The sequence below is a fragment of the Kogia breviceps genome, chromosome 4 (genome assembly GCF_026419965.1).
Source record: "Kogia breviceps isolate mKogBre1 chromosome 4, mKogBre1 haplotype 1, whole genome shotgun sequence".
Taxonomy (NCBI): Eukaryota; Metazoa; Chordata; class Mammalia; order Artiodactyla; family Physeteridae; genus Kogia; species Kogia breviceps.
Genome location: NC_081313.1, coordinates 181857322 through 181866300, shown reverse-complemented (window position 1 = coordinate 181866300; position 8979 = coordinate 181857322). Strand labels below are relative to the sequence as shown.

Here is an 8979-nt window from a genome sequence, read left to right as displayed (position 1 = left end):
TGGCTTTTCTCTGATTGTGGTGAGCAGGGACTATTCTTCGTTGAGGTGTGCAGGCTTCTCTTGTTGTGGAGCACGAGCTCTTGGCATGTGGGCCTCAGTAGTTGTGGCACGTGGGCTCAGGAGTTGCGGCTCGCAGGCTCTAGAGCGCAGGCTCAGTAGCTGTGGTGCACGGGCTTAGTTGCTCCGCGGCATGTGGGATCTTCCCCAACCAGGGTTTGAACCCGTGTCCCCTGCATTGGCAGGAGGATTCTTAACCACTGCGCCACCAGGGAAGCCCCTATTTTTAATTATTTTTTAAGTGCACAGCTCAGTGGCATTAAGTACATGCACATTGCTGTGCAACCATCCCCGCCCATCCATCTCCAGAACTTTCTCTTCCCAAACTGAAACTCTTAACTACCCATCCTCCTCTCCTAGCCCCTGACCCCCACCATCTACTTCCTGCCTCTATGGATTTGGGTCCTCTGGGGACCTCACATGGGTGGGATTATGCAGTATTTTGTTCTTCTATGTCTGGATTCTCTCACTGATGTCCTCAAGGTCCATCCACATTGTAGCGTGTGTCAAAATTTCCTTCCTTTTTAAGGCTCAATTATATTTCACTGTGTGGCTGGACCTCATTGTGTTTATTCCTCATTCATGGATGGACACGGGTTGTTTCCACCTTTTGGCTACTGTGAATCATGCTGCTGTGAACATGGGTGTGCAAATCTGTTGGAGTCCCTGCTTTCAGTTCTTTGGGGTATGCACGCAGGAGTGGGATTGCTGGACCACATGGGACCACATACATCTTAATGTACCAGAATCGCCTTCAGATGGACACCTTGTTCTAGTGACTATTGAAAGCGTACTCCTGTATAGCTCTCATCCCTCGGCCCGTCCTTGCTCTTCTTGTTAGAAATATTACATGCTTATGTGTTGCAAACCTAGCACTGCAATGTTGCAGTTGTTACTTTATATCGATATAACTTCGTCTGTTAAAGGCTGGCTGGTCCCTATCAGCGAAGCCTTTTCTGACCATCTGTACAAAGCCAGTGTCCCAACCCCCCGAGTTTCCTTTTGGCTCCGATATCTGTATGACCTTGTTTCTTACGGGTCTGTCTCGCCCACTGGGACGCGAGCTCCCTAGGGGAGGGCCAGTCCCGAACCCAGACAGCGCGCTTACTGCAAACAGGCACTCCATAAACACTTTTTTACGTGAATTTCATTATGGAGATTACGGAGCACGAATATGAGTTTCCAAAACGGGCGGCGACGCGTCCCACGTCCCCCAGTTGAGGAAGGGGCTCCCAAATACTAGGCGGCCGGCCCCAGCCTGGGGGGTCTCGAGCACCCAAGGTTGGCAGAGGCTCCTTTATTCCTCGCAGCCAGCGCTCTGGCCTCCGGACAGCAGAGGGCGCGCGTCCTCCGCTGGGAAAGCGGAAGCGCGCGCGCGCAGCCCGGGGGAGGGGCACGTGAGAGGCCTCGCGATAACTGCGCAGGCGCACAAAGGACGATCCTTTCTGAAAAGCCGACAAGATGGTGAGTGTCACGGTTATCGTGTCTGTCCCGGGCCTATCCGGCGCCATCCGGGCTCTGGCCGCGCAGTGGAGGCCGGGGTCAGGCTGCGCGGCTGCGGCGGCCTCCTGAAGGCCTCCGGAATCGCCGCCGGACATGGGGGCTCAGGGCGGGCCTGCTGGGTGTCGGAAAGACCCGGGGCAGGGAAGGCCTGTGTCGGCCAGCTTGTCCCAGCCGAGCCCCCGTAGCCCAGGGCCGCCCGTGCTGCCCCGGGACGGGCCCGAGGTGGTGCGCCCCCGTGGGCTTCTGTACCTGGGAGGGTAGCACGTTTCTCGGCGGGAGCCGCGGGTCCGGTGATGCCGCCGCAGGCTGGGAGGTGGGTCTCGGGGTCCCGCTCACCGGTATCCCGGCCCGCGCAGGCGGAAGTGGAGCAGAAGAAGAAGCGGACCTTCCGTAAGTTCACCTACCGCGGCGTGGACCTCGACCAGCTGCTTGACATGTCCTAGTAAGTGGCTGCCGGGCGTGGGGGCGGGGGCCCGAGGGCTGGGGGCTGCAGCCTGACCTGCGGCCGCGGCCGTAGACCGTGTGTAATGGAGAGGGCGGGGCTGCGTGCGGATAAAACTCCACGTAGAGACTTTGAGGATCGAATTTAAGAGGATTTCTACGTGTCCCTTTTAGATGTGTTTTCGTCCGCTCGGAAATGTAAACGCTGGCCTAGCTCGCTAGCCTCTTGAGATCGGGCAGCTGCAGGCTGGGATTTGGGACGTGGGGGGGAGTTTGCCGATCCCTGGTCAAAGGTTTGGCTGGAGGAGCTGGAAGCTTTTAGGCAGGGTGGCTGCGACGCCCTGGCCCCCAGGTGGGGAGGAAGGCTTGCGGACGGCCGGGGACGCCTTTTTTCTTGGAGGTGTGCGCGGGTCTGACTCGGAGGGGCCGGCTTCTGGGGGCACAGCACAGGGTCCTCGTTGGCTGTGGGTTTCTCAGGGTGGCTCCGTTCCTGGGTTCTTGAGGCCTTCGGGGCAGAGCAGTTTGCCCGCGAAGTTCGGCCTCAACTGAGCTATACGTCTTTTCCTGGCTCGGCTTCCTTGTTTGTAGACAGCGTGGGGGAAGCGGCGCCGTTCTTGAACCGGAGGGCTTTATCCCGAACATTCGGCGCGGGTGCCGTGGGCCCTGGCCTGGCTGCGAGTGTTGCTTTGGGGGCTCTATGGGAAGCGGGAATGTCAGTGGGCGGGCGATGGGGGTGAGCCGGGGCTTAGGCTGCCCGCACTGTGCGCTTTGCCTGCAGTGAGCAGCTGATGCAGCTGTACAGCGCGCGGCAACGGCGGCGGCTGAACCGTGGCCTCCGGAGGAAGCAGCACTCGCTGCTGAAGCGGCTGCGCAAGGCCAAGAAGGAGGCGCCGCCCATGGAGAAGCCCGAGGTGGTGAAGACGCACCTGCGTGACATGATCATCCTGCCCGAGATGGTGGGCAGCATGGTGGGCGTCTACAATGGCAAGACTTTCAACCAGGTGGAAATCAAGGTGCGTGGGGGCTGTGCTGGGCCGGGGTGGGCGGGGCCTGGCCACCCACGCCCCCCTGACCACCCTGCTCCCTTCCTCCTCAGCCCGAGATGATCGGCCACTACCTAGGCGAGTTCTCCATCACCTACAAGCCTGTGAAGCACGGCCGGCCCGGCATTGGGGCCACCCACTCCTCCCGCTTCATCCCCCTTAAGTAGCCTGCTGGCCAATAAAGGTAGAGACTTGTCTAGTCCCGGGTGCGACCAGTCCTTGCCATCTGTGGTGCTTCCGGTCCACCCGCCAGGGAAGGGGCTGGGCCTGGTCACAGAACCTGGAGGCTCAGGTGGGTCATGGGCCATTGTTGGACAGCATGTGGCCTTGGGTTTCCTGCTGTAGACACAGCCCCTCTCGGGTAGGCTGAGGCTAGGGAACGGGTGGGCTGGGCTCTGTGATGAGTCCCGGGATGTCCAGGGGCTTGTGCTGCCTGCATCAGTGCCTCTTCTTGGCTCTCCGTGTGCTCCTGATCAGCTTCCAGAAACCTTCCACAGTAACCCCGGGGCCCCGAGCCTTGCATTGAGCCTTCCTGGGGTGTCCTGTGGGTGGGGTCTCCACCGTGTTCCCTACGTCTTCCTGGTCAGACTTTCCTTCACGATGGGAAAGATGGCCGATGCCCCAGTGGATGGACAGGCACGGTGACTGTCCAAGCAGCAGTGAGGCCCTAAGGGGTCCCTGCGACTCGCGGGGGGGATGTGGAAGAAAGCGGATGGGACTCCCAGGTTCTGGCCTGAGCTACTGGAAGGCTGGAGTTGCCATCAGCCAAGGTGGGGAGCAGGGGGTGTCCTGCAGGCGGCCTTTAGGCGCCCAAGTGTGCACCGTAGTTTAGAATGTGAGGGGCGGCCACAGTCCAGCCATGGAGGCGGGGAGGAGATGGTTGAAAGGAGCTTCTCCCCCTGTGACTGCTGCTCTGGGCTCCTTTTCCGGAATTTCAGTTTTAACGTAATTTGCTCGTACTGTTAAATCTTGATCTGGAGTTAAATTGAACAGAAAGCACAGCTCATTGTGTGTAACCTCAACCTCGAGTGGAGAAAGCAGGAAACAGATTACGAGACAGGATTAAGCACTCGGGTGGGCCCAGTTTGGCAGAAGGACCCAAGTGCTGAGACTAGATTCTTTGCAGTCTGTCTTGTGTCCCTGATTCATGGAGGGCTCCTAAAAACCCTTAAGAAGAGAGCAGCCTGTTAGGAACAGGGCTGATGTATAAACAGACACACGTCAAAACGCTGCTGCACCTCTAGTTCCTAACACGCGCACATGCCAGGAGCCAGAGCGCTGCAGAAACAGTGAGCTTCCGTGGGCTGAGAAAGGACATGTGGGCCTGACCTACACCTGGCAGGAGGGAAGGATGAGTGGGGAAGGCAGCCCGTGGGTCCAGTGCACTAGATAGGATACCTGGGTAATGGCAAAGGTGAGAAGTGAGGGGCTGGCAGCCCATTCAATGGATAGAACACTGACACACTTGTGGATGGCCCCCTGAGCCTGTTCTGGCTTCAGAAGAACCAGCTAGAAACTTGAATCCATCATGAGAGGCTTGGGTGTCAGGTGAGATTAGCTGTCTGCCTCGCAGTGAGTTTAAAGGCCTTTGTGAGGGCTGCCATGGAAGGTTTCTGGGCAACATGGACCAGATTCACTTCCATCAGAACAGGACCTGCCTGCCCGGCCGCACAACTAGAAAGGAAGTAGGTAGCCTCCCCCCACTGTAGCCTCAATTGTCTTTTTGGAAATTCCATAATTTAAAAGAGCAATTGGGCTTCCCTGGTGGCACAGTGGTTAAGAATCAACCTGCCAACGCAGGGGACACCGGCTACAGCCCTGGTGGGGAAAGATCCCACATACCACAGAGCAACTAATCCCTGCGCCACAACTACTGAGCCTGCGTGCCTAGAGCCCGTGCTCCACAACGAGAGAAGCCACCGCAATGAGAAGCCCGCGCTCCGCATCAAAGAGTAGCCCCTGCTCGCCGCAACTGGAGAAATCCTGCGCAGTAACAAAGACCCAACGCAGCCAAAGAAACAAAGAAAACAAAGGACTTCCCTGGTGGTGCAGTGTTTAAGAACCCACCTGCCATTGCAGGGGACACGGGTTTGAGCCCTAGTCCAGGAAGATCCCACATGCCGTGGAGCAACTAACCTATGTGCCACAACTACTGAGCCTGTGCTCTGGAGCCCACGAGCCACAACTACTGGAGCCTGAGTGCCACAGCTACTGAAGCTCAGGAGTCCTAGAGCCTGTGCTCTGCAACGAGAAGCCACCACAATGAGAAAGCCCATGTGCCGCAACTAGAGAAAGTCTGCGTGTAGCAACAAAGACCAACACAGCCATAAGTAAATAAATCAATAAATGTATTTTAAAAACAAGGAAAGATAAAGCAGTTGTTGAAGTAAGCATGTTTTTTACATTGGATTGGAAGAGTAGAGAGGAATGCCCTGGGCAAACCCGACGCTTTGCAGGGAGGTGGTTTTTGACTCTGGGCACGAAAAGCTGTACAAATGTGCGTAACTTTGGAGCTGCTAGGCCCTTCTGCAGGAGCAAAATGCACGTGCCAGCGGTGTGAGCCCCTCCATCTTGCGGAGTGGAGCGGTGCTGGTGGAAGTGGGGATGGGTTCTGGACAGGGTGTGCAAACATTGCCATCTGTTTGTAAATGAAGTGTTACTGGCACACAGACATGCCCATTCATATTTGTTCCGGTGCTTTCCTGGCCCGCGGAGTCAAAATTATTGAGTGAACCTTTAGCACAGAGTTACTTGTTTTGTAAAAATGAGCAGGACCCTCCCTGGGACAGCAGCGTTGGTGTAAACCCCTCATCGGGCCCCCCCATAACCAGGGTCGCCTTTTGAGCCTTCACAGGGAACCTTCCAGCCTGGCCACCACAGGTCACCTGGGTGGGCTTAGGGCAGGAGTGGCAATGATCATCACTTTAAATTTTCTGCAGTTTGTATGATAATTACGTATGATTAGGAGACTGTATATTGGTGTTGTATGCGAAACACCTTGTCTTATCCAGACTGCGGCGCGCACTGTAGCCGCCGGGTGGCGCCCGAATCTTGGAGCACTGTCGGGGCGGTCCAGGGGGCGAAGCAGGAGTCCTTGCAGACCCGGACGTCCCCGCCCAGCCCTTCTCCTGTCTGGTGGCGGCCCGGGCTCCGCCTTCAGGCCGCGCTACGTTCCTACTTCCTTGTCCCGTCCCTCCTGAATCTGTCCTGGGCCCCCCAAGCCTGCGCGCCATCTCCACCGTCTCAGAGGCAACTCCTTCGCTGGGACTCGGGGCTCTACACCCCTCCCTCCCCGCCGTCGGTCAGCTAGCTTCAGAACCTAACTTGGATCTACCGCTTCCCACCGCCCCACTGCTACCCACCCTGGCCAGCCCTCCACCATCTCCCACCTGGACGTCAATTTAATGCGTGTCATCCTGGGACCTCCCCAGGCTCCAGAAGAACGCCTAGGGTCCGCCGTGCCCCAGGAGGCCCCGCCCCGCGCTGTTCCTCGGCCTCTCCCAGCCTTCCCGCGGGCTCCGCTCTCCGCCGGACGCCCTTCCCGTTGATTCCCTGCACCTGCTTGCGGAGGCCGGCCCTCACCATCCCGGCCACGGTAGCGCTTCTTCCTCCTCTCGTCGCTTGTTCTCTACTCCCCGGGACTTAGCAGAGCTCGTGATAACGCCCCCTCCGCCACCCCCACCGTCCCTTTCCATCCCCCCTCTCCCATCCCTCCCTACCCCACCCCTCCCGGACGCCCTCAGTCGCCCCGGACCCCGCCTCGTCTCCCGGCACCTTCCACGGCCTGTTCTTCCCGAAGCTGCCAGGGGCCGCCTGTGAGCAGCGAGCGGGGTGCGTCCCTGTACTGCCCCCCGCCCTGGGGGCTGGCTCCCTCGTCCCCCCACCCCCGCGCTGCACGGCCTGACCCGCCCAGTCCCCTCCTCGGCCTCACCCCCTGCCCCGTCCCTTTGCGCTAGCGGTTGATTCTGCCGGGATGCTCTTCTCTCTTGGGTCACCCCTCAGGTCTCCACTCAAGTGCCCTTCCCGTAGCCCCCCACCTCCCCTGCTGTTTCCTCCTCAGCGCCCACTTCTAGCCAACATGTTCTGTTGACTATCGGCCCCTCTCCCCCCAGTGTCAGCTTCCTACGGGCAGGTGTTTTGACTATTTTGTTGACTGCATAGGGCCCAGCACGCAGTAGGTGTTTAATAAGTGTTTGGTAAATGACTGAAAGTTGGTTTACGTGTGGTGTCGCAGCCCACCAGTCCCCCTCATGCCCAGCGCCCAGTTCAGAGCCCGGCAAACGGCAGGCGCGCAGCCAACGTTTGCTGAATGACTAATGAACGGAACGCGCGGCCCCGGCCACTGCGGGGACACTGTCCAAGCGGGCAGACGACTGAGGCCGAAGGGCGGCGCCCCCCTCCGTCCCTTCGAGATCTCCATCCTCCAGGGAACCCCTCCTACCCCGGGCCCACTTCCCAACACCGGACCGCCTCTCCAGCTCCCGTGAGAGCCCCTCCCTGCTCTTCCCCCGCCCCCAGGGACCCCTCCCGCGCCTCTCTAGGGCTCCCCAACCCCGTTGGACCCCCGCCCCTCCCCCCTCCTCCTCCGCTCACGCTGGTCCCCGCCCCCATCTCCCTCACTCGGGATCTCCTCACGCCGCCCCTCCCAAGTCCTCAGTCCCTCGAGACTCCCTTCCCCCGCCCGGGCGGGCCCCCCAGTCCCGCCCTCTTTCGCCCCCTTCGCGTTAGAGTCCCCGCCTGCCCCGCCGTGTGACCCCCTCTCCGTCCCTTGCTCCGCGCAGGCGCAGGCTTCCCTGCCGTCCCTCCCGCCCCTCCCCCGGCGGCCGAGGGGCGGGGCGCAGACTGATTGAGGCGGCCGCGGCTCCATGGGGCTCCTGGGGCTGCTCAGCCTGCTGCACTCGGCCTTCTTCGGCGACCAGGTAGGGCGCGGGGGTCCCGGCCGCGGGGGGTGGGGTCTGACCGTGGGCGCGGCTGGGGCGGGAGAGGCGCAGCCCGGAATGGGGTGAGGACAGCGGGAACGGTGGTCGCGGCAGCGGGAGGCGCAAGGGCACGCGCAGGGAATCGCCAAGGGTCTGGGGTCTAGCGCAGTCGCTGTGGAGACCGTTACCAGGGAAACCGCCGCAGGTTGCTCGCAGGGCTGGCAGCCCCTCCCCCGCGCCGCAGCCACAACCCACCCCCCCACCTCCGGGTTTGCGCAGGCGCGGCCACGCCGGGCCCAGCCTTCTGCCTCCGAGACAGACCCCCGGACCCCTCCTCATTGCGCAGACCAGAAGACTGGCTGCGGCGGGGGGCCTGCGGCGGGGGGCCTGCGGCGGGGACTCGCTCTGCCGAGGCTCCGCCGTGCGCAGGCGGCTGGGGGACCGTGCCACGCCCTGCACCTCTCCAGGCCTCAGTTTCCCCTTCTGGCCGCAGAGCGTAGGGCTGAGTTAGATGTTCGCCCACGCGGATGTTCATAGTAATATCCATCCCACCAGGCCCGAGCGCTTTGCTGGCCTCCGAAATCTGAATTCTGGGGCTATAACATCCCCTCTTTAAGAGAAACTGAGGCTGGGAGGGTGCAGCGGGGAGCCCAAGGTCACGCCTCGAGCTGGGCTGGAGCCTGAGCGCGGGGCGGAGGCGCCCGCAGAGGACACAGCCCGGAGGCCGGCGGGAGCTGTCCGCGGTGCTGAAGGGGCCGCGAGCCCGCCCGCTCCAAGCCCGGGAAACTGAGGCCCAGAACGGTGGTCAGGCGACCCATCCCGGGTCGGGATTCGGGGACGCGGCCTGGACCAGCCGGACCCACCCCTCCCCCACCTCCAGTGGCATTCTCTCCTCACCTGTCAGGGCCCTGCCCAGTCATACAGCCTGAGCCCGTCTCTGCGATCTCATGACCACCTGCTGCCTTCCTGCTCCCCTGTCTCCCACCCCCATCCAGCTCCGAGTCGGGGGACACTCC

The 8979-nt window shown here is 60.9% G+C and overlaps 2 protein-coding genes across 3 annotated transcripts in view; both read left to right on the top strand.

Moving 5' to 3' along the window:
• Positions 1–1441: 1441 nt before the first annotated feature.
• On the top strand, positions 1442–3243 carry RPS15 (ribosomal protein S15). The gene is made up of 4 exons (XM_059060402.2): positions 1442–1521; positions 1917–2002; positions 2780–3014; positions 3098–3243. The coding sequence occupies exons 1-4, from the start codon at positions 1519–1521 to the stop codon at positions 3209–3211; spliced, it is 438 nt and encodes a 145-aa protein (XP_058916385.1). The 5' UTR covers positions 1442–1518; the 3' UTR covers positions 3212–3243.
• A 4025-nt stretch (positions 3244–7268) lies between these two features.
• Positions 7269–8979, top strand: part of APC2 (APC regulator of WNT signaling pathway 2) — a 74135-nt gene continuing 72424 nt past the window's right edge. Inside the window, exons 1-2 of one of the 2 annotated variants that reach the window (XM_059060294.2) lie at positions 7269–7527; positions 7826–7963. In XM_059060294.2, the coding sequence (XP_058916277.2) occupies positions 7910–7963 (54 nt within the window). In that variant the 5' untranslated portion in view covers positions 7269–7527; positions 7826–7909. The remainder of the gene's footprint in view (positions 7528–7825; positions 7964–8979) is intronic. The other variant, XM_067033211.1, reaches the window with a different exon arrangement.

Bases quoted from the DNA above. Each gene is read 5' to 3' on its own strand.
- RPS15 (XM_059060402.2), top strand. The intron at 2,003-2,779 runs GTAAGTGGCTGC...CTTTGCCTGCAG, and splicing joins CAGCTGCTTGACATGTCCTA to TGAGCAGCTGATGCAGCTGT. The intron at 3,015-3,097 runs GTGCGTGGGGGC...CTTCCTCCTCAG, and splicing joins TCAACCAGGTGGAAATCAAG to CCCGAGATGATCGGCCACTA.